The sequence below is a fragment of the Anser anser genome, assembly GCF_964211835.1.
Source record: "Anser anser genome assembly, chromosome: 3".
Lineage (NCBI taxonomy): Eukaryota > Metazoa > Chordata > Aves > Anseriformes > Anatidae > Anser > Anser anser.
The window spans coordinates 114910272-114935806 of NC_139722.1; the positions used below are offsets into that span (position 1 = coordinate 114910272).

At 40.5% G+C, this 25535-nt stretch overlaps 1 protein-coding gene across 3 annotated transcripts; it reads right to left on the reverse strand.

The window, feature by feature from the left end:
* Positions 1-781: 781 nt before the first annotated feature.
* PPP4R3B (protein phosphatase 4 regulatory subunit 3B) lies at positions 782-24148 on the reverse strand. 3 transcript variants are annotated; one of them, XM_083832361.1, is made up of 16 exons: positions 23757-24148; positions 22803-22858; positions 17111-17209; positions 15002-15622; positions 11942-12019; positions 10995-11111; positions 9862-9978; positions 9316-9465; positions 8503-8605; positions 7441-7482; positions 6648-6806; positions 5807-5976; positions 4521-4660; positions 3891-4054; positions 3246-3448; positions 782-2510 (listed from the first exon to the last, which is right to left on the reverse strand). In XM_083832361.1, the coding sequence occupies exons 1-16, from the start codon at positions 23896-23898 to the stop codon at positions 2415-2417; spliced, it is 2457 nt and encodes an 818-aa protein (XP_083688487.1). In that variant the 5' UTR covers positions 23899-24148; the 3' UTR covers positions 782-2414. The 3 variants fall into 3 exon arrangements, with proteins under 3 accessions (XP_083688487.1, XP_083688485.1, XP_083688486.1); XM_083832359.1 differs by having other exon boundaries at positions 3891-4075; positions 23757-24147; XM_083832360.1 differs by having other exon boundaries at positions 3891-4075; positions 9334-9465; positions 23757-24146.
* Between the last annotated feature and the right edge of the window lie 1387 nt (positions 24149-25535).

Below are 25535 nucleotides of genomic sequence, written 5' to 3' on the forward strand. Positions count from 1 at the left end.
AAGAAATTGAACAGCACAGCTGATGCAGCTTCATACAGTTTTTCTAGTAACAATAAAAATTCAGCATACTAGTTTTTTCATTTTTGAGGAAAGAGACTCCTGTTGGTCTGAATTTATTTTTTTAAGCACCTGACAGTACTCTAGGGAAGAGCTGGAGTGGTGGGGAACATTGAGTGAGAACTAACATGCTTCCATCAGACCCTCAGAGAAGTTGCCTTGGGTAGCTGTTAAATGAAAAAAATCAGGACAACTTGGGTCCACAGACAAGATGACACAATTTTTCAGCCTCGGGTTAGTCAAGGCACATACTGTGCAACTTTGCTGCCTGAGTAGCACATATAGTACTGAAGGAAGTTAATCATCTTTACTGATGGAAAGAAAAAATCGTCAAGAAAAAAATGATGATCATTAGCAGGACAGCAAGCACATACTGGTGACACTGCAGCTATACTTCAATTAATTCCTCAGATCTTCTGCAGTTGGAGCTGACTGGGTGCTTCATCATGGGTGAGCAGTGAGGAGTCCCATGCTTGGTTGCCTGGAGCCCACAAGAGGCAACACCGCTGTCCCCAGGTCCACACGCACAAACCGCCGTCCGTCAGAATGCTTGGGTCTAGCTTACGGGTCGGTAGAAACGCACACTCCCTCTGGGATTTCATCTGGTGGTGTAGAGTTACTTTTCAAACTGCACAATAACTAATTTTAAAGAATATTCTAAAATGGCCACATTTAAAATTCTGAGTTAACTTACCATCTACAACAAACCAAACAAAAGCAATAATTATGGAATTACAGGGTCACATTTTAATTCCTGAATTTTACAGTTCAGCATTAATATCACCACATGTATACAAATGGTGTAAAACAAGTACAGTGGTATTTTTAATACAAAATAAACTTCTGTTTTATGGAAAAACTATACTTCATATCTACACAGACAGCCCATCTTTTTCCAAACAATAGCTAAAATTAAAATTAACTACAAAATCTCCAAAACAGAGAAACTGCTTCAGTTTAAACTATTCCAGGAGAAATGGACCCATAACACATTACAAGAGTGATCTATGTGGTGGATTGCAGCTGTTTTCATATTTTTTTAAAAAACATTTGACATCAATTGTTGGGAAATTTCCTCTTATTTCTTCATGATCTTAGATCACATATGGGCAAACTAACATTAAAATATTTACAATTCACTTCCTGCTCTTGAAAATAAAACCTGGACTGTTTGCCTCTATCAACTTACCTATTTTTCTTGCAGTTTGTTTACCTACATGGAATGTGCTTTTATTCTTAAAAAAGCAGCTTTCATCTTGCACCCAGATTTAGGTGCTGCTTGTTGATTCTGCCTCAACAACTGGTGTCCTGCTAGTAATAATTTCATCTTGGTCCAAAATGAGTTTGATGTTAAACACCACTAAATTCATCACTATTAAAAACCTGTTAGTGTTTCTTATTACCACCTCAATTATGCGATTTAAACTTGCAAACAGGAAAATCCCTTGCTGCTTTGAGAAGAGAGAGCTCATTTTAACAAAGCGGAAAGTGATTCAAATTCGGCACAACAAGAAGCCGACAGCTATTCGAGTGTGCCGTGTAAAGCACCAGTGTGACACAAGCAGTTCCTGGAGATACTTTGGAAGCAGTCATTCCTTGGCATAGATATTACTGGATATCTAATTGAAAAAACGAGCAAAACCATCCATTTTGAATCCAGCTTCCGTTTTCTCCTCTTTAAAAATACAAATTAAAACTTATTTTTTAACTTTTAAACAACTCAACATGCACTATAACTGCAGTGTCCCTCCCTCCAACCATGAGAAATTCAATTTGTAATAAATGGTCCCAAAATCTGGATTGTTCTTATGCAAATACAGTTAGTTTTACCTTAATATTTTTTTTATTTTTTTTATTTTTTTAAAAGAGGCATTGCTAAAAGAACACAACTGACAGCACCATTACAAAATTAAGATTACTGGGTTCAAAATTTAAGCTTGAATTCTTTTTCCTAGTTCTGCTTAACACTGGGGAAACCCTGCAATATTTAAAAAGAAGTTTACCTTACCTTTCCCTCCCCATGCCCTCCCAACACCTGAGACTTTCCTTGCTGAGAAGCCATCATCCAGGTTCTGTGAATGCTAACCCACTTTTTTTTTTTTAAGTTTTTTTTTTTTATTGACAGCCTGAATGGCAGCCTCCTTATTTACTAGAAAGATATTAAGTTCCTCAGAAGCCTTGTGTTTACAGAACTAACCCTTTCTAGCTCATATACCGAGTTTCTTTTGCTACTCCGTGTATTATCTTACATACTCATGGGAGAAAGCTTTCTGAATCAGATTCTTTTTAGCTCTTAAAACAGTTGCAGCATTTGAAACCCCGTAATAAAAGTTTTTATTCCAAAGTTTTGGTTTCTTTTATGAACCCAGACGAGGTCTTTTCCTTGGAGATGTCTCTTCCTCTTCATCATCATCTTCATCATCAGGATAATCCACTAGACCAACTAGACTTCCCTGCCAATTTAAAAAAAGAAAATCTTATATTGAAAAAAATACCCAGGAAGGCATAATTTTTAGTATATAACCCCCAATGAGCTTGTCCAGGACACACAAGCCTGCAGAAGGTCAAGTCTCTCTTAGGATAGCACTCAAATCTACAGTTACTTGTTTTCAGAACTTTTCATAAACAACAAGTAATTTCCCTCTCTACTACAAGTGTTATTTGTAAGTCAGGGACTACGTATTTTAATCTCAAGGGTTAAAAAAAAGTGTGGAGCTTCCTTGTTCCTCTGCATCCTGGCCTCAGAATTATTTCAAATCAATTTAAGCTCCCAGCTGGACTGCCACAAAGTCTAAAGCATACACATGCATTTTCCTGGTCAGTCTTTCTTACCAAGTCCCTGACAAGGTGCTCCACTAACACAGTTCAGGAAAAAAGCCCAAGCATATCTCACACAAGCACCTGGACAGTTAAAAGTAAGTTGAGGAAGGAGAGCAGTTGAGTTATGCAGAAGATGCAAGATCGAATGGTGCCCATCACGTTACCAGCAGGTTTCCGTTCCTAATAGTCCTTTCAGCCTTCCCCCACACTAGTAAGGGTTTAACTACACAGGGCTTTGACTGAACACATGTAAATGAGACCCCACCTAGAGACTAACGCTAACCGTACTGCATTACGGACCGTCAGATTTCATTATTACTGCACTGCTCCCTGAAGCGGGGACAGCTGCTTTGTATAAGTTCTCCCACCTTCGTGGCTGTCACTGCTGTGGTCAGGGTTGCGTTCTTTGAAGAGGAGCCATTGGAGCTTGCTGGTGATGTCTGAGCTGCCACGGATTTGCTGTTTGCACTGTTTGCACCATTGGCTGCGCTGGCTGAGTGGGAAAAAGTGAACTTGAAACCCCCAGCTGAAGTCCTTTTGGGAAGATTCTCTTTGTCTTCACTCTCTTTAGCTGAGGGACAAACATTTTCATGCTTAAGTATCAGCTGTATGCCACAAAGCACAATCCACAAAGCATCACACAGGGCAAAAGCAACCTCTTAAATTTCAGTTTAAATGAAAGCTCACTCACTGACCTCATTCAAAGCACAACAGCATTCCAAATGAGAATGGCACAGCTGCGTTGGACATGGGGACAGCACCATCCAGTACACAAAATTTCGTAGAGATTTGGTTTTGAATACCATTTAAAATTGCCCTAGACATGTACCTAGTTAACTCATTTTAATCCTAGCCTGGCTTGCAAAGACAGGTTGGGAATTTGCTACTTACTACTTGAACACCCTTACTCCTGCTTATAGTTCAGAACACAAGCAACTGGGTTGTTTACATGACACTTCACCTATCTGGCACACAGCACACCCAGAGATGACAAGCTGAAATTACGTAAATACCTTTTTTAGTTTCCATAAACTTTTCATAGCTATCTGGAAAATCATCCTCTGGTTTTGACTTTTCAACTGGAGGTACGACAGCTTCACCTTCTTCCTCTTCATCTTCATTGAACCACATTTCTTCATCCTCCTCTAAGGCTCTTGCATCTCTGCGAAATCTATTGCTACGCAATATAGATGGAACACTGTAAGAGACACACGACAAGTGATGCAAGTTTTGTGTGCTGTTTCAGAATTGGACAGGATCAGAAATGGCTTCGACGCTTTAAAGTAAATTCAACAGTTTGGGAAGGCAGTCTAGCTGCCCCTTGTTCTGTCAATGTGAGCTTCACCAAATCGCCAACTGACAAAAAGGGGGACTGAATCCTAACTCTGAATGAAAAAGATTCTGCTCTTCATAAGCTGAAAGTTTTCCAACTAACATTTAATGTATTCACAAACTGTGCTAGAGTAAGCCAATGATGAAAGCCAGATACAGGTTTATTCTGACATTTTCATTGTTAATAAAAAAAATACAAAAAAAACCCCACAGCCTTCTGCTTTTTCTGCCCTCTAGGAAAGATTAAAAAAGCAGTAAGGTGATACTACATAACGTTGGAGAAGGCTCAGAATACATAAAATGGTTAGTACCTGTTTAGTTTCTGATTTTGCCGGTCTTTTTCTTGCTCATATTTTGTCTTCAATCCCTTGAATGTCTGAACGTATTCAATAGATTCAAGTGCATTATAAAAGTTTTCAACTATATGTGCAATAAGTGACTTAATATCTTCCTGTGTAAGAACAAAATAGTATTTAAGTCTCATATATATATACATGCAGAAGTTCAGAAAGCTTTAGAGTTGATCAAAGAGTAACTAATTATCCAGAATGAAGACATTATTGTAAAGAACAAATGTGAAATCAGATTTTTCATAAATAAAAGCTGAAGTCTAGAAATATACGGTTAGAATTTCTCATAAACAACCAATATTTTCAGTACTGTACCAATCCTGCTTGTTTCATTAAACCATGATGTTTGTTATCTTTGCGGTCTAGGCCTTGAGAAAAAATAAGTTTAACTATGCCCTGCTCTCCCCACAAGTTTTTAGTTCTCTTTCTAGTCATCAGTAGTTGCATCAGCACACATGGAAACAAGGCACCTTTTGGTCCCCTAAAAGTCTCACCATATCAGGCAAATCTGATAAACATTTGTTCATATCACAAGGGCAAAAGTCATCTGAAAACACAATGCATTTTCCTTTTTGCTGGAAATGATAGTAGCTACAATACCCTAGGACTAAAAAGTGCTCTTCGTATTCAGAGACCACAAAGATTCCCTGAGAAGACTCCCACACACCAATGCATTTGCCCCAAGTAGCTTAGGAGCTGTTGCAAGTCTCCATTTTCTACCCCAGCGATACAACAAACTGGGTGCCCCTGTTCGTCCTGTCCATGTATACACTGTTCCCAACAATGCTGACAGTGAAGAGCTACTGATTCAGAGCTGACACTAAGAAAGCACATGTAAGATTTTCAAGGACAACGATCACTAATTTATAGTCAAATTGTGTATTACCAGATCTGAGACTAGATTTACTGACATATAACATGCTTCACTTAATTCTTCACTTCAAAGTTTGGTCTGAGACAACTCAGTCAGCCACTTTGAAGAATTTCACCCACAGGATATTATCTTTTACACAGACATACATACAAAGAGGGCCTCTACATACTCTTGGAGGGGATGATCAAGTAAAACGAACAAGCAGCAGCTTACTGGCTCTCTTCTACTTGAATATCTATCCCTGGGATTGTTAGTTTGTAATTTTAAGTATTAACACACTATTTCACATGAAAGACTTGTTTCGTTTTTCTACCTGTGATGACATACATATACACACACATATACGTAAAAGCAGAAGCAGCTGCTAACGTACCACTCTGATGAATTCAAACAGTTCGATCACAGCAGAATTGAGCAGATTGTACCTAGTTCCGTTATCCAACAGAGCATTTATAACTGGTTCGAACAGATTTCCCTTGGTGATATAACGGTTATAAAATTCATCTTTTAGGCCTATTATCCTCCTCATAAAGCGAAGAGCACCTACATGAAGAAAGAAAAGAAAAAAATCAAATAATTTAATAATTACATATCAGGACTCCAGTCTGCTGCTCTTGGAAAGAGCTGAAAAAAACACAGAACTGATGCTACTAAGAGAAAGAAGGGCCCACAAAACAAAGAGCACTGCAAAGTGCTTTGGAAAGTTCTAAATAAACATTTGCAGATAGTTAATTTGTTGTTTTTTCCTGAATTCTTTGACGTTTCTGTGCATGTGAATCTGATCAGGGTCCATTAAGTTTTAGAAGTACAGCAGCAATAAGCTTCAGCACACATGAAGTTAAATTATTAGTACATTCCTGTGCTTCTGTATCTGCTTTCCAGAACCAGCCACTCTTCCTTAAGTACTGTGGATCACAAAGTCCATTCACCTTCTACAAGAAGCACTAGATTTATGAAGCTTTTAGAGATGATCACAAATAATCCCCCCACAACCATATCAAGAGATGCAACCACTTTCCTTCCACCAGAAGCTGCATTGGTCTACATTAACAGACACCTGCCACCTTTTTTTTTTTTTTTCCCAAACTTACTAAGCAGGCAGTCTGCAATATTAACACTAATTATGAACTTAGGTATACACTTGTATTTGTTACACATTCCATGCAGTACATAAAACACCTTGAGGAAGGAGGTAATGACAATTCCATACTCACACAAGGCCAGAAATGTATGTTTTGAATTCATCAAGACCAGTACTCTTCTTAGCAAATCTTTGTTCATAATGTAATTCTTGATGTGATACGTATGGTGTTCCACACAGAAAGTAAGCAGCTCCAAAATTAAGGCAAGTAGTTGTGCCGTTTGATAATTATCTATGAGAAAAAGTCAGGCATTAAGATACACTAAAGAAGGGGGAGAAAAAAGTGCTGTCACAGAACAAATCACCACCACCTTCAGTTGCTGTTATGGTTCCTGACATTTCAGCATCACACTGAAGTGCTTTAGCAAGCAGGACACTGCATCAGAACAAAACAAATACTAATTCAGCTTTGTTTTCTTCAGCCACAAAAATCACCCTGAAATGGCAGTGGGGCTTCTTCCATCAGCCAGTTCCTCGTTACAGGTGCCCAGAGTAACAATGCCCGGTAGCGCTAGTCTTTTCATAATGCTCTTAAAGAACCCTGAACAGACAAAAATCCAAACCATAAAAGTTCAGCTATGACTCCTTAGCATATACTCCACTAAGAGTGATTTTTCAGAAGCAAGGTAGACTGGGAAAAAACAACAACAACAACCAGCCACAAACCAAACACAATAATAACAAACAAGTTAATTAGAAGGAGATGAAAATGTTCTTTCAGCTTCCTGCTGTCTCAAATGAAACCAAAAACCATCTATTGCAATAAAAACTTTTAAAAAAACAATATGGACATGCCTTGTTTTCTATGATGCTATCTTTTTATTTAAAAAAAAAAATCCCAGAACTCAAGTTCAATTAAAACTTACCAGGACAAATTGTATTACTCTTAGTGGACCCAACTACTGCATCTGATAAACAGAAAATAAAAGCACTGTAAATATTTAACAGATAGGGATAGATAAATGATTTTATCAAACTTTTAATCAACTCAAAACTTTCTGTAAGTTATAGGGAAATATAAATACAGCAAAAATTATAGCCAGCTGACGTTTCATTCAACTTATGTTACAAACTTTTAAATGCAACTATGTGAAAATATATAACCTAGTACTTCAGAATTATTCCTACGTAGCTAAAAGAAAATGCCTGTCCTAATTTCTTCAGTGAATGCTACCCAGTACTACAGATATCCCACAAGTTTTATTTTCATTTAATACACATTTTTTTCCACTTAACACTGTGAGAACATGGGTAAGATCAAATCAAACACTTCAATACACATTCGCAAAACCGTTCCCTTTCATCCCTTGAAAGAGTACTTAAAAAAAAAAAAAAGCAGCCTGACTCAGAGGCTGTCATTATATTACATTTGTTTGTAAAGCATTAAACTAGTGAGTGTTAATTATGTGCCGCTTCCTTTACAATTGCCAAGCTAAAGAAAAGAAAAAAGGTAAAGGAGTTCCACATTGTATTTCTACGCTATTGCCAAGTGAAAACTAGTCTTTGGGATGGATCACCTGAGCTGCTAATGACTACAGAGTAACATCATAGCATTTTTGCAAACTTCTTTTCTAAAAAGCACCTGGGAACTACAGACACTCTTTGCTTTACAAGAACCATTTTCTTAAACCTTACTGGTAAAAGTGTTTTACGATTAATGATATACATATACATACATATATATATATCGTTATCAGACATATTATCATCATCAGATAATGTTTTAGAAAGCACAGCGCAGAGGCGTTCTCATTCAAAACCACAATACAGGGCAAGACTGCTCACAGAACCCCTACAACAGAAGGAACAATGGATTTCAGGACACGTATTCCCAGCTTGCATCACAAGCTCACGTCTGTTACCAGTGCTGTAAGTTCAAAATATTACAAGATTTTTAAACAAACAAACAAACAAACAAAAAATACTACCTTTTTCACATTTATCTTCTGATGTATTAGCCAGAAGTGGTGCGGTAAGAACATGCATACAATGGTTGTAGAAGAAATTGAGAAATTCACTTTTTTCTGTTTTCTAAAACAAACATAACTTTATTAAATACTGGCATTTGTATACAGCCTCTTAAGAAAGGGTAGTAACACAGAAGACATCCTACAGATAATTCTGACTCCCTCTGGGCTGCCTGCATCTTTTTGATTGGACTGCAACATTATCCTCACTCAAAACATATTTCTTCATTTTGGGAAGAGATCTGAGACACCAAACCAACTTAAATAGCAACAAAAGCCCACCATGGATGCAAAAACATCCTGAAAAGACAGAAGTGACTCAAAGTGCTACATGTTCTTAAAGGCAGTAATTTTCCCATAGTCACCTTCAACACTTTACACCAAAACACCTGTCATCCTGTCCTTTTCCCTACATATAATACAAACCTATCAATATACAAGTAGGATTACAATGTGCTTTCTTGTGATTTGGCTCAACACTGACCCCCCCGGGCTCTCTTCTCCCAGTATTTATCATTCAGCTACCAGGAGTTATGACTGAACTAGTATTATTTCACCGAAGAACTGGACTGCTTGTGTTAATAAATACTTGCACAATGCCACATACACGTACCTTTTATTATCAAAAGTTAATGGAAGTTTATTTTTAGCTTGTTAAATTTCAGTATCAGACCACACGTGACAGTGTTAAAAGACTTTTTTTTAATCCTCTGACCAAAACAACAGTAAGAAAATCACGCTTTCAATTTTGCTGAGACAGTAAAGTGTCTTTACCCCTTTGTATTTTCTTACATTAGCTGTGGCCAACATATTCTCTGGATCTATCAAAGTACGCAAGAGCCCCATTAACTGCACAGCTCCCCCAAGCTCAGGATCAGTATCGCAGATCATCTGCTCAATGACCACATTGATGAGGAGGATATCCTGGAAAAAGAAATATACACAGAGTTTCAATAGTGGAATGACTTCCCTAGTTTCTATATTAGGATGTTTTGTTTATTATTTAAAAGCAAAAAAAAAAGTGAAATGGGAAAACTGGAAGAGCTGCATTTAAATACTGGAGCTCTGTCAGGCACAACCCACCACACTTAAATGTCTCTGCTAGGCAGAGCTACGATTTTATTACTGTACACACATGGGACAGCAACATGCTTAGAAATTTTTATATCTCAAGTCTAATTCTCCTTATGTTTCTACCATCTACACTTTTGGATTAACTGCATACAAAATGCTGAAGAGGTTTTTTTTTTTTGGTCATTGTTTTGTCTTAAAACTAACATATTCAGTGCATTCAACAAACTCTAACACACTTTTACTTACGTCGTCACTCTGTTGTGCCTCTTGCATTACAAATTCTCGGACCATAGACGGACTAAATTCTACCAGATAAGAAAATATATCTGTAGCAGCAGATCTAACTTGCAAGTCATCCATCCCCTAGTAAAAATGAGATCAATTTATTGCAGAACCATTTCAAATAGAGCTGCAGAGAGTCAGGGAGTTTCAAGTTTTGAGAACATGTTATTACAAAAATTTCTACAAGAGATGCAGTGAACAGTGACAGGAGAAAGACAAAACAGTAAAATGCTTTAAAGGAGAAAAATAATGGGGAAAAAGACTGCAAGGATTTCTGTCAATTTGATGAACCAACTACACCAGTTAATTTGTCTGAGTGAGAGAAATTTTTGTACAGCAAGATTTATTAATTTTCCTTAGGGTATGTAATTTTTTCCTTCTGGTTAAGTGCACAATTTCTAAGCCTAGAAAACTAATGTAACAGGAAACATTAGGACTTGTCTAGGCCTGGAAAAGAACCATGAGACTAGAGTTTGTCTAATCACTTAACATTTATATTACTTTTATATTTACATAACAGTCAATGTCCTTTGGTAACCTCACATGTTGTTACTCTAGAATATTAAAAAACCACAACAACAGAATATACAGTTTCTGAACAGCAACAGCAATGACAATTTGCAATGGTCAAGCAGCAATAGCTGCTTCAACAATAGGAGAGAAAAAGCCAGGTTTTCACACTGCCAATTATGATAGATTAAACTGCTTTATACCACTGAAAATGAGATTAGGATTGGACAGGAACAAGTAACAGTCCAAGATTATCTAAATCTAAAAATACTATTTCAGCACTGCTCCAATAGCAACAACAAAAATCAAACTCCAACATGAAGAAGAATCCTTCCAAATTTTACCCCTGTTATCAAGAGGGCTTCAAAGTAAATGCAAAGTAAAAACAGTAATAGTGATAAAGTTGGGCCACTTCAGAAAATCGTAGATCTTCCGGATTCAGGACATCACTATAAGCTGAAGCTTTCAGAGGAACAAAGTTGTCCAATTAAACTTACAGAAAGATGTTTAGCACATCTGAAAATCTGGCAAAATGGCTGTTTTTTTTTCCTCTTTTTGCCTCTTATTAAAATGTCATTTTCGCTTACCATTACAATTTCAAGAGCTGGAAGGATTCCCAACTTTGCCAAAGTTTTAAAAAACGCATCTCTGTTCTGAGGCTGTAATGTCTGAGAAAATGCGCAGAACTCCTTGAAGAAGTTAACCTATAACAAAGGGAAAAAAAACAACACAGGTATTTGATTCAGAACACACTGAAAGTCAGAAATACTTATGATTTGTATCAGAGTCTGTGTGCCGGTGGGTATATGCCTTCCTGTAAAAAAAAGACTCATCTAGTCCTCTCCCCCCAATGTTCAATAGCAGTTAGGCAACGTTAAGGGTAGAAATAAAAGGATAACAAAGGCAGTTAAAAACAGATGAAAAAATCCATTAAGAGGCTACGATGGACCTCAGAGAAATACAGTCATTTTGTAGCTATTTTATCCCACCTAGCATAGGACAGATTTATACTTCTGTCTGGCTTGCCTTTTGTTTGAAAGAACAAAGATGTTTTCTGATAACATACACTCTAGATTTTTATAAAGGCAACTTAAGCTGATAAACATATTCAGAGATAAATAACGTTTGTAAAATATATGCCAAGGGACTGAGAGGGATGACTCTCAGTCATAGGACTGAAAGGCTTTATTGAGTGAGCACGATACAGTGGAGAAAAAAAAACAGCAATTGGATACAGTACATTAAACAGTACTTTTAAAGTACTTTTTAAAGAAAGTACGTTTTCAAGCCTAGGACTCAAGCTTAGCACTAGCACTTTCTCTATAGTAAAATAAGTTACTTAGAACAAATAAATCAGAGTTTTACCTCACAAGAAACATTGTCCTAGGGAGCACAAAGACTACAGTGCATTAGAAATGACTCTAGGGTTAGGGAAATACCTCAGTGACTGCAAAACCAACAGAACACCTTCAACATTTCTACTGCATGTCTGAAGTTTAAAGTGCTCAGCCACCTACTGAGTACACCAGCTCACCAATTCACATCGTTTGTCATCATCTGTAGCTTCATCTGTTAGTTGTGCAAAAACTTCAGACAGAAATTTTTCATCTTCCTGTGTAACATAAAAGGAAAGTGACTTAGACAGCACACCTTACACATTAAAACTCTTATCTTTATAGGCTCTGACACTGTATAAAGTCAGACTGAAGTTAACTATCTGCTCACTTCGTAGAAACAAAAAATGTGCACTAGTAGATTGGGTAGAAAAGCTTTTTTTTTTTTTTTTTTTTTTTAAATAAACACAGTCACCTACATTTTATCACTGAAAAGGAAGTTGCAGCACCCGTCCAAGAGCTCCATTTCCAACACACAGTCTCAGCACCCGCTCCATATGGCAGGGCTGCCCACTAAGCTGCGGCAGGCAGCATTACTGGGTCCAGTCCCAAAGAACCTCTGGTACTTGTCCTCCGCCAGGCGGCTTGGATGCCTACGGCTCTGACCTACAACCTGCAGGCTCGCTGCATGGTTTTTCACTCACATCCAGGCATCACAACACCGCAACCCGTCTGTCTGATCCGGGCTTCCTCCCCAGGCCATGCACACAGCCTTTCAGGAAGGGCACCTGCAGGATTCCCCCTTGGGTGCTGCCAAGGGGGCTCTAACCATGGAGCGCCTTTGCTGCTGGCGCCACACCGAGCACTGGGTCACACATCAATTCCTACTTCCCATCTGCAGTGTTTCAATAGTTTGCCACAGCCATGCACCCCCTGTCAAACTTGCTCTCAATAAACAAGCTCCCCCACTTGAGCACAAAGCTCAGCCTTCCCCATCCGGGAAACTTCTCTGATCATTTATTGAGATCATCACTTTGAGATCTCCTGCCAATAGGTACTTATTTTTAGGTGTATATAGGACACCGTTTCTCTTCTTGCCAAGCGTTCCAGTTACACCATGGCTTAACACTCGAGAGGTGCACAAAAACCAGGGTGAACAGCATTGCCTCCAAACAGCTCAGGCACATCCTGCTCTGCACACCGATTTCCCTGCACACCCATGGAGAAGTGCTGGCATTCCTTCACATCAAAATGCCCATCACCTTTTGAATACGGTGCAAATCTCAGAGCCAACAGCAGCATTGTGCTACCGCACCACAGAGCTGGGCAGCACCGCACTGATTCACTGAACAAGCACGAAGGGACGCAGCAGTACTGCGATAACCACCCATGTTACGTTGCATGTTTTAGACAGCAGTTACTTCATACTTAGCTGTCTGCTATTACTAAATTCAATGCGTTTTATTAAGCTGAAGTACAGAATTTTTTACAATCACCTGAATGTTGGCCAAAAGGTCACATTTTTCCTCACATCTTAAAATTCTCAAGAAAAAAAAAGTACTTTACAAGCACAAGGTACCTGAATCAGCATCCGACAATGCAACTTACACAGACTTAATAGTTTATTTTAAGCCTTACTGACTTTAACAGCTAAATTAAGTCTGTTAAAAAACCAATCATATCACAACAAGAGGCCAGAAAATCCCCACCACAGACTACTCGGCAACAGACAGATCTCTGGCTTGTCTAGAGCTGCGGCCCGGCGCAGTCCTGATGCCCTAAAGCACAGGGTGGATCTAGGTTTGTTTTCTGGGCTTGCTGCGTTTTCCACATGCCTGCCCTTCCTCCTCAGCAGTGCTGGGTCTGCTGCTCCATGTCACATCGAAAGGGCTTCACTGCAGTAGCAAACAGCCTGGTACTCCTACAAACTGCACTTCCTAGGGAGCTTTACCAGTGTATTTAGGGTAATAAGACTTCTAATTCGTTCACCAAACCCGAAGGGGCTTTAAGATTCTTGTGCCGCAACAAAAAGCTGATTTACACCAGCAGACTGGGAAAGTGGTCCTGAACCTGATGCCCACACTACAATGTAATTTTCCCTAAGCACAATAGCCAGCAACTTCTCTTCCATGTGTGCTTTCTTTGTCACTTACAAATCCAAGGCAGGTCAACTGATTTAGGTGTCAATACTACTTGTAAATCAGCACGCTCATCTCAGTCACAGTCTCAAAGCAGACGCACCCGTGTGCCATACACTCGTCTCGACTATGGCAAGGCCGGCAGTGACCGAGCAGCGAAGAACTGACAGAACTTCAGAGCTTCCTTCAGTGAGTACTACAGGTGACAGTCACAGATCCACTGCTTTCAACTAAGGTGCAAGTAGGCATGCAGTACAGTAAAACTTTGGTGGAAAATAAAGAACTTTACAGGGTTTTAAAGAAAATATCTAAATGGAAGTCATTCATTTTGCTAGTAGGATTTACTTCCTAGTTTCTTCCTGCTATTCAACCGAAGTAAAAAGAAGCCCAAAAGTTTACCCATGTAGTTTTCTGTCTTTTTTCCCCCCCTCCAGTCCTCTGCTGCAGTCTTATGGCAATATTATTTCTCCACTGCCTATATCTTTCCACAATTTTAATACTCTCTTCTTCACAAGAAAACAGACACGTTTGTGAAGTTCTATTCCACACAAACGTGCCATTTCCCCAAGTACATGGACCAGAAATAGAATGAAAACATTTTGGTAGCCATTAGTTTGCACAAAAAAATATGAACTGACAACACCCCAACTGTCAGCAAATGCAGCACAGCGCTTCGCTCCAAGGCTCTTCCCGCAGCCTAGCTTCTTTGTGACAATCAGCTACTCTTAAACCTGCTTCTGACTAGGAACCTTTCAGTGAGTTTTTCAAAGCTCTGATACAGTAACATTTTGGTTACCTAGTATTACTTTGGGATATCAGTATGAAGAGAAAACGAATTCAAATTAATTCATTAACTACTTTATACTACAACATGAACATTTGAAATTAGTACAATAAGATAATTGCTTATAATCCATTAAAAAATCTGTAAATAAACTCACCTGAAATCTACTATCTCTAAAAATCAAAAATAAAATTAAAGTTTCAGAAATAAAGGGAAAAACAATGCAAATCACTGTGCGTGATTACTTTAGACAGTGTTATAGACCCATAATCAATTTAAAAACTACACCTAGATGCATCTATACATAATCCATCTATACCATATTAAAAACCACTTACCTGCAACATACTGACAATCTCAACTTTGTTGAAGAAAATAAAGGAAGTAAGGGTAGAAAGAAAATTCTCTTCAAAAACAGATGGTGTCGGCAAGATGATGTCCTGAATATACTGTACCCTGTAAGTCTGGTGGATTTTTTGCCTGAGTTCAGAGTCTGTTATAGGAATAACCTCCTTAAATTTTGCTGTTTTGGTCAAGAACTCCCTGTGCCGTTTTGGCTGAGCCAAAGAAGGATCATACTCAAGGCATCCAACAACATCCATAATACACTCATCAGAAAACATCACCTCAAACAGAGTTGCTTTATTGAGGAACAAAATTCCTCTAATAATTTCATACAAATGATGCAAGCCTTCTGTGTTCTCTAAATTCTCGCAGACTTGGAAAAGCTGCAATAGTTTTTTAATGTAGCCTTCATTCTCCAAGGCCAGCGCTAGCTTTTCTCTACGGATGGGTGAGGAGAGAACAGAGGTAACTAGGTCAGCAATCTCTTCAAGTTTGTTGAGTTCACAAGAAGGAAGGTCGATCAAAGGACTAGTTTCAGGCATTTCTTCTATGTGTTCCTCTTCGGACTCGATAAGGTCCTGTGTGACTTCCACTGAAGGATCCTTACCCTGAACCTACGAACAGAGCGTGCACAATTACTGTCTCATCCCAATACATATGCAAGAGTAAATCAAGTCAATAACACATACATAAATCCTTTCATACCTTCAGTTGCCTGGAAAATACCTAACCATGAAGAGGAGAAGTTTGCTGCTTGTGAATCCTACAGAAGTCACTACCATTATCTTAATAGGTATTTCTCAAAAAGTGAAAAAAAAAAACAAAACAAAACACAAACCACCAAAACCTAATGACATCTGTGAAATAAAGTAGTCTGAAGCACCTTGAAGATAAACACAAAACATACTAGGAAAAGAAAAGATGGGCATAACAAAACCTTCTTCCAGTGTCTCAAACAGAAGTGTATGAAGACTTCAAGTCACAATAAGAGCCCACAGGTGTGTTAATGTTACACGAACCATAACAAAAGGACCAAGAACAAAAGACATGAAAGGGTCATGTCCCAACTGAACAGGGGAAAGGGGATGCAATCATCTCATCTCCTGCTCTACAACGCTTTCCTTCTCCTCTGTATGCCCCTCTCATCTCCTCAGCCTTCTCATGCACCCTATGCTTTTTATTCCCTTCACTGATCCAACCCTAAGATTCATAAATTCCCTGTGGACCTCCCTCACAAAGGATCACCTCTCAGACAGCAGTCTTGAAGTGCTAGGAGTTCTGAAATACAGTGCAAGAGACTAAGGCTAATGTTTTGCGCTGTCTGATCACACAGAGACCTCCCTCTCAGACAGGTGATCAGCTCAACCCCAAACGGGACCAGTGTGAAACCTGGACTATTTATTAAACACATATACTTGCAATTACTAGCATTGGTTCCTTTCAACAATGGTATTTGAGTACTGGCTGAGAAGACTTGTAGCCTAATGAATGCTAAGTTTAAGAATGCATCTAAATTGCCTACTTTGTTCAAAGCAAACTGCTAGAAAACCCCAGTTCCAAGTATCTTTAGTTACAGCTTTACACTTTTAAAATCTGATACAGTTACAATAAGTTCTGACATGAAAGCCTGGGTTTCTTCTTTTAAGTACACGTCGGTGCAATTCCACTGAATTGTTAATTCCAGAGATGAAAGTGTTAAGATCTATACTCTGTTTCATAATAATGAAGATTGAAATATCCATAAGACATGGATAATAAGACTTAGGTCATGATGAAAAAATGACCGAGATTTTAAGCTCTGACAGCAATGTCACCTCTGCCTCTCACAAAGCAGGATCTGTCTCCTTGTGTGTTAAAACAGATTGTTAGTTCCACACTCCAACTAGTTAGCTCCTTGCAGACTGGGAGAAGGACAATTAAAATCTGGCACCCCCCCCAAAAAAAAGAAAACAAGGAAAAGAAAGAAAAAGAAAAGCCACAGAAAATAGTGATGAGCATATGCTTATTTTCCAAATAGATTTAAAAATTACAAACCAAATACGTGAAGCCACAGAAGACACTAAATCATTTGGAAGAAACAGAATATTAAAATATAACTGTACCTGGCAGATTTTCTCCCAAATTTCATCACAGCCAGCTTTTTCTTGAAAACTCAGTGCTAAATCATAATTTTCTGCTTCTGACCAAACAATCAAGGTGTCCTGTACAAGACAAAAAAAAAATTGTTTGAGACAGTTCAGACCTACACCACATATTCATCTGTATTCCATTAAGTCATGCCTAAAGATTAAATAATAATTACACTTGTTAAAAAAAGACTATAAGCCACTGAAATATTAAGTTACCTGTTCTGCTGTAAGGGACATTTCTTTTTTGCTTTATGAACATCCTCGTACATATTATCCATCTATGTATTTTTTCCATACCAAAAACATTTATAATGGCATTTTTCTGCAACCTAATTCCAAGCTGAGGCTCTTGGTTGTGCATGTGAATGCACACATCACAGGAAATTAAGAAAACTTGCAATATAAAAAGTTAAGTCTTCTCATATTTAAGAAGCTGCAAACCAAAGTAAAAGATTACAGTGTTTCCTCCTCAGAAAGGGTTTAATACAGCTGTAGCAATGTGAGAAACAAAGCCTCACCTATTACAAACAGGTGTCTTTTTCCTGAATTCAAAGACATACGCCATGGATTATATAAAACTTGTAAGATACTACTAAAGCTCCAAACATCCTGCCATCAGGTATTTTCACTTGAGCAAATTTTCTTTCCCTCCATTCTTATTGCCTCTATTCAATTTGTACACTTGCACAATACGTCTAGGAATTTGTTGGAATTTCTGAACAGACTTTTTTTTTTAAATGGAGTATTATTAGGTCACTTGCTGCTCCAAGTTATGCATTTTCGTTCAGTATATATCTAACAAAATATTTTATGACTTATTTCACTAAGACACTACTACTACAGAATCTCTTACTCTGAAATAAACATAACTACCTCATTCAGGTTAGAACAGGTCCTAGACAGGGGGATTCAAACACACACTGAATAACGGCACTTGCACAGAAGAACTGTGTGAATGTAACTTAACTGGCTGGCAGTGAACTGCAGTATATCTATTTGTTCTTTCATTTTTACTCCTTCATTTAAAAGAAACAGAGTCTGCCCTTAATGGAAAGCACTGAGCTCACTGCCCTGTGACCTTAACGCTGCTCAGAGATTTGTTTCTTTTTGCAAGTGTCCTACACCACACTTACACTTTTGTGCTCCTGCCACAAACATTAATAGGTAGTCTGCCTGCTCTTGGGCTCTGATTCACGCGTGCAAGTGGCACAGCTTCATACAGCTGACATGGTTGTGCTTACAGCTGTCCAGCCTCATCTCTGGCTCACGGACAGCTGAACCTGTGGTTACAGCGTGTGAGGTTGGAGTGAGCAGTTGAGCTGGCCTTCAGTGAAAAAACAACTGTAAACTGCAGGGACTGAAAAGCCTGATGGGCTCCCTGGCCTCGTTCAGAATGAACTGTCACAGAAAGCAGATACGCGGAGAGCGGGCCCTCAAGTGCTCACTCTGTATTGCCAAAGGCACTTTTTATCTTGCAAAGACTGAAAAACAAAACACACAAGTTTTTGCTATTGTATTTTATATAATGTTATAAAGTATTTTGATGTAGGGTTTTTGAACAAAGCTTTGTATCATTTCCATTCAAGTCCAGGTACGCTGAGCAATGCCAGTTTGTTACCACTGGAAGACACTTTACAACATAACAGGAACTCAGTCAACAGCTTAAAACAGAGTGCCCAAATGACTTAAATATGCTACAAATTAGCAGCATCAACTTGCCTTTCACAAAGTACCCTCTCTAAAAAATGCTCATTTACAGGTTAATCCAAAAATCAGAATTCTTAAGTACAATTTTATGGCAGTTACTCATTTCAAATTTTTATTTTTGTATCTGAAAACTTTCTGTGAAATTATGGATGCCCTAACACTCAGAAAATGGATACACTTCCAGGTAAGCTAAAAACCAGAGGCACCTCAACAAACAAAGAGAGACATGCATGAAGAAGTCCTGTTCATAGCCCAGAATCATTCCACTAACAGGCCTACTGCAGTAACTCAAATGACTGTGTGCATCCATAGAGACTGTACTTAAATTTTTTTGTGACAATTCTCGGGTTACTGAGTAGTAGTTGTTACAATCTATACTGCTCACACGAGTAGAAGTTATGTAAGTTTCTCCAAAAATATTTCGGAAGGACTTCTGAAATATAAACTGTCTGAAGTGTTTCCAGTGAACAGGCACACAGAGGAACTGCACGGAACAACCAGGATCCTTCCTGCTCCCTTTCAAGCACTTCCGCTCACTCTTACCAAGCAAGATGCTGCCTATTTAATCATCTTTATTAAAAGGTAGTTTCATTAGAAAATAATTATCCGACACCAATATAATATTTACTCAGCCATGCGCTTCCTGCATGTCCCAAGATGACTCAAGATCAGACAGATATCCTCCAGACCTAGCTCCTTCACAAGACTACTGCTTCGGCCCGCTTAGATCAGCAACAGCAACATGCCTTCATTCCCTCACACAACACAAGACAAAACAAAACAAAGATTAATTCAAAACAATTTATTTGAGCTTTACGAGGGCAGTTCTAACCCCCCATTGTCAGTACTGGTTTGTACAATGCCTGCTACTCCCTCTCCTGGTTCCAGCACCAGCCCCTCATCCCCCTCCTATGCCAGCACAGGTATGCTGTGCAGGGAACCAGAGAGAGGACAAGAGACAAATAGAAATTAAGCCAGCAACAAGACGTGTTCCAGGGGGATCAGTTCCTACATCTAACCTGCTGTATGGCTACGTGAAGACTCATGCTGGCACAAAGGAGTGAAGAAGCCCCCTGGTAACTGCTCTGGCTGGTGACAGCAGCACCCCCGGAAGCCTGTAAAATCCCAGCCTCAAGTAACTCCACTGATTTTGCCTGAAGTAAATTGCTCTGTTGTCACTTGAATGATGGCAACTGTGTTTCAAGAGCATTTGTACACATTCTTCATCTCAGATCTGAAAACAGATAGAGTGTACCTAAAGGAGAGTTAATATCAGAAGGTGGTGTTTACGATGAGAATTTCTGTAGCTTTTTACTAGTCTTAAACCCATGCAACTGAAAATTACCACCCTTGTAACAAAGCTGGAGGAACAAAGCACACAAACGGATCCATCTGACTTTCACTGAGGCACCCGTACATGCTCCTCTGCCCACATGCCAGGGAACAGCAACCTCAAGGAGAGGGCGGAACAAGACGTGGGTGTGGTAACACCCTGAAAGCGCTCCTGCTGGAGCCTCCAGAAGATACCTTGGCAGCCACGGCGTGCTCAGCGGAGGCATGCATTTCTCAAAGCCTATGCCCAAAATCCAGGGAGCTGCTAAAGCTCTTTAGGTGTCTCACACTTTTTGCGTACAAAGCATCAGGAGTTCTTTTAGGCTGAGCAGCAGGGCACCCACATCCAAGTCCCCTTCCTATTGCATGCCTAACACTGTGACAAAACTGAATTCTGCACAAAAGCCAGAGAGACCACCAACACGATTCAAGAAGGCAGTATTTATAGTTAATCAATCATTATAGTACTACTTAGTGCAAATAGTATATATTGGGAATTATAAACTGATGCACAGCAACTAAATATTGGGTATTTTTCCACAGAACTATGGTATGCAAATCCAAACTTAAGTGGCAGCTATTCCGTGAGTCAATTCAAGTTATTTTTAAAGAGACAGATGTGTAGGCAGGGCGTGTTTCCTTTTTGTCAAGCTGCACCATGTTGTGGCTTTCCCCAAACCCAAGATCAGCACCTTAATAAAAATCTGCACCTACACTCTGACAAGTCAGTCAGCTACAAAAGCACCTGTCCTGGACAGATGAGCACAGCCTCCAAGTCTGCAGGCTACCTACAGCACAGCAGACTTCAACACTCGACTAGAGACACCAAGACCACCTCTGTTCTTCACTGGTTAACCAGAATATATTGCCTAATTCTTTACGCCATTTTAAATAACATCGGTTCTGAGACACCGAGGTGTGAGTACCACAATCTGAGCTGAGGCTGAAGTTTCACAAACTGCAGCACAGGACTGCTACACGAAGTTTTGATCTTTGCTACTCTGCAGCACATCAAATTCAAAGACAAAGCACTGTCAACTAAAAGCAGTATGAGCTCAGAAACTAGACAGTTCTAGAACCTGCCTCTGGAAATCATCCATCATTATTCCTCTTAAAAACAATGCAAAACATCTCCAGAAGAGTGAGAAGTGAAGCAAAGATTCGGCCACAAGGACACAAAGCATTAGGATTGGTAATAAAAGCCAACCTAAACAAACTTCAGCCTAAGATCAGGTTTTTGGAACTACAACCTAGAAAACCTTTTCTACAACAACAACAACAACAACAAAAACCCAACTTAATCAAGTCACTTGAAACTGCGCAGTTAAGCAAAGAAGGTTTTCAAGTAAGCAGTTGTATGGAGTTTCAGAGTATAAGTTGCAAAAGGAAGCAATTCTAACTTTGCATCAAACACAATCTGTGCTCGTATTTCGTTATGCAGTAGCTTCCTCTACTAAACAGGAAGCAGTTCAAGGCTCTTGCCTTTCAGAACCCTGTAGAGCTCCCACAAAGACCATCCTCTCTTTCCTCAGCAGCCCACCCAAGAAAAGCCTACAACCATCATCTGACTAAATACACCAGTATCTACTGAGTGAAAAATGGAAACCACAGAACACAGCCTTCTGTAAAGCTAGGCCCACAACTGACTCACTCCAGCCAACCTGTGCTCAAGAGCTACAAAAGTCTCTTTCCCCAAATTCTCATGACATAGCTTGTCACCTTTCTTTCAAAAAAAAAAAAAAATCCTAAACAAAACCCTTAATGATTTGCATCTTCATCATTTAGGAAGAAAAAAAAATAGTTCTCTAGTGCTGAAACACTTCTGGATACCATAATGATGAAGAGCAGTATGAAACACTGAACAAAAGAAATAGAGAATCTACTGCAGAACAAAGAGGCAGGAAAAAAAAACACGTAATAAACCACGAGAACAATGAAGGCAGAGACACCAGAAATGAATGCAGAAGGAAAAAGCAATAAAAGCAAGAGATTTAGTAAACTAAGTTTTGTAGTGGATTAAACAAAGATGACCTATTAACGTAGCTCCCAACTGTTTTACTTCTTTGTTCTGAAGAAGCCTTACCCCCAGGAGAGGCAACTGTGCAATTAAGCCCCACCATGGCTAGTCACTTTGCTTAGGAGAGCAGAAGGTTCCAGGGCTTAAAACAAAAACTAAACAACAATAAGGGAAGTCCCACAAAAACAAATTCCTTCATATTACTTCCAGAGAAAAAAAAACTCAGGAAGTAAACACTACAGAAATAACAGAGCTGGCTGAAATTTTGCCCTCCTGACGTGTCGATTATTTCATATGAGCAGCTTTTGTCTCCCACTCAAGGCCATGTATGTTTCTAACTAATTTTCATATATATGTGTATATATTAATAAGACGAACATGTAAGCTTCTGGAATACAAAGTAGTGCAGCACCACAGGCTTCTAAGCAAGTTTTTCATCTCTATGAAAAAACAACATTAACAACTGCATGTCTCACCACTTAGCCCTTTTTCTCGAAAACTGTGTAGTCTTAAGCTGGAGAAACCTACGGATACCAAGTCACTTTGAACATAAAACAACTCCTCAGCATCAGTAATCAGAAAAAAATAAGACCTAGTAAAGATACTTGCCTGCTGCTTTTGATACGCAGTATTTGGATTTATCTTCGATTCTAGCAGTAGCGAACCTGGAAAAGTTATGAAGATATTTACTGAGTTTAACCAAACAAACATTTCCATGGGTCTTACAGCAGCCGCCTGCATGCCAGACAACATATGCTCAATCTAATCCGTATCTTCCAGAAAGTCCTGGAGAACAATCTTCTTTAAATCTAACTCCTGACAAACAAGCCAGGTAAAACAAAATCCAACAGAAACACCCACATAAAAGCGCTTTCCTCTTCTACTTGAGACCAAAATTCTCTGCAGCACTATTTTCTCCTTCTGAAACCTGGTGTGACAATTAACTGCTTTAAAGGCCATTTAACAAATCCGTACAAATTTGCACCAGGTAGCATGCTGCACAGCATAAAAATGTATTTGCCCACACGAGCCACGTGGGCCATTTGCTTTTATTTCCTTCAACTGTCCTTCAGAAGTGAATCACCCAGATAGCATGAACCCAAAGACTTGACTTTGTGTATGTGAGCAGTGTATGTATCCTGGCAACAGCTCCCGAGTCATTTATACCAGTCTGAGGTGGTTTATTTAGCACATTAGCACCTGTCGGCTGACCGAACGGCAAGCGCGTACCAAGCAAAAGAGAGCCTTGAGGTGACTTCAAAGAGCAATAGAATATAATGGCACATAATTTGATTGCCTTGGAATATGATCGGTAAATTTCTAGGGAGGAAAAAAAAAACACACACACACAAAAAAACACCACGACCATAATATTTCTGTAGTAGTAAGAAGAGGAAAAGGGCACTTCAGAACATGGTGGGGGGAGGGGGAGGTGTAAATATTCCGAGGCCGAGCAAGATGTCGCCCCACGTAACTTCACCTCCGGCCAGGGCACCCCGAGGGGCGCAGGCTGCGGGGCCCGGGGGCAGGGCTGAGGGAGCGGGGCCGGCCCGGAGCTCTCACCGTCCGCCTCGGCGCGCACCAGCAGCGACATCCCCTTGAGGCGCTCCACGTAGGTGGAGGAGACGTGCCCGGTGCCCCTGTCGTCCCATTGCCGATCCTCGTTGAGGGTGTACACCTTCACCCGCCGCCGGGTGTCCGACATGGTGCGGGCCCAGCCCCGGGCCCGGGCTCGGCCCGCGGGGGGCGACGGGTCGAGGGCGGCGGGGAGCGGGGCTCGGGGCGCGGCCGCTCAGGGGCTCCGCGGGGCCTCCCCCGCGCCGCTGCCCATGGCCGCCCGCCGGCGAGAGGGCGACGCCGCGCCCCGGCTCGGGCCCCGCTGGCGCCGCTCCGGCAGCTACCGCCGCGCCGCCGCCATCTTGTCGGGCGCCTCCCGCCGCCTTTCTCTTCCTCCCCGCCCGGCCACGGGCTCCCCTCGCAGGGGCTACGGCGGCCGGCAGGAGCCGCGGGGCCGCCGCGGGACGGCGGCAGGGGGCGGGCGGGCGGTGGGGCGGGGCCGGTGCTGTGAGGGGAGCGGGGCCGCGGCCGCTCTGAGGGCTCGGCTCGGCGGGGCTTCCCCCCATCCAAGGGGCACATATTGCAGCCTCTAGTTATGCGTGCTAAGGGTATTTCTCTCTTAGAGCCTGCCCTAGAAGCTGCTACCAGCGCTAAGCACCCCTCTTCAAACACAACGTACATACCTAGCTAGGGCTGCCACCCCCAGCCCACCAGAGCTCCGCACCCACAGGTTAAAAATTAGAGCTTCTTGGTGCCTGCCCTCAGCCCTCGTGGGGCACAGTCCTGTACCAGCGTACCACAGCGTACCAGTTAAGACAAACCACTCACCCTTGTAAAACCTGTACAGCTTCCTTTTCATATTAAAGCCAGCTACCCCCTTCCTCTATCCAAAAATAAAATAAAATAAAATAAAAAGGTAATGGTGAAATTTAAAGCTTACTTCTGGCTATTGTGGATAGAAAGGAAGAGCACAGAGCACCTGCTGCTCTGCTAGGGGACAGAAGGCTGTACGTGAGGCCCGGGGAGCTCCAGCACTTACACGGGGAAAATGGAGCATGCAGCAAAGCCGGCTGTGTGAAGCGACGGGGACCTCAGGGAGAAGTTCAGAAGCGTCCCACAACATCTTCCATGCTCTGAAGGGAAGGGAGAGGGCAGAGCGAGTGCTCCCCAGGCCAGGGTGTGTCTCATTCCCAGACAAAGCAAGGCTCTTTTTGCTCTTGCCTAATTGCAAAAGCAGTCACACCAGTATAGCACTTACTGAAAAGACTGACATTTCTCTGGTTTAAGTTCAACCTTGTTCCAAATAAAGAGAAAAAGCAGTTTACTGAAGAATAAGCCACCATATGTAGCCATGTACTACGGTTCCATATGTCAGAAGAACCTTCACTGGGCAGACAAGACAATATTGAGAATATTTACATCTATGCAATGATTAAGTCTTGGGTTTTGCCCTGATGTTGTTTGTAACAGGCCTCTAAGATTTACCACCATTCAGCACCCAATATTTGAGTCACTGATCCTTTCTCAGTGCAGCTTTCAATCAGCAGAACAACCAAAAAGTTCAGCACTCCCTCGCAGGTGGAGTAATGCATCTGAGCACTGGCTTGCCTGCTTATTTACTCTCTGTGAGAAGAACCCTTACCAAGGTGCTGGGGAACTAGGGTTCAACCCCAGTCAAACCTGTATTTTTGTCTTTAACAGGGGCCACTGAAGACACAATGATTATCTTTTGCAAAAGATAACAAGATACACCTCTGAGAACAATCACATACGCTTATCTCGAAC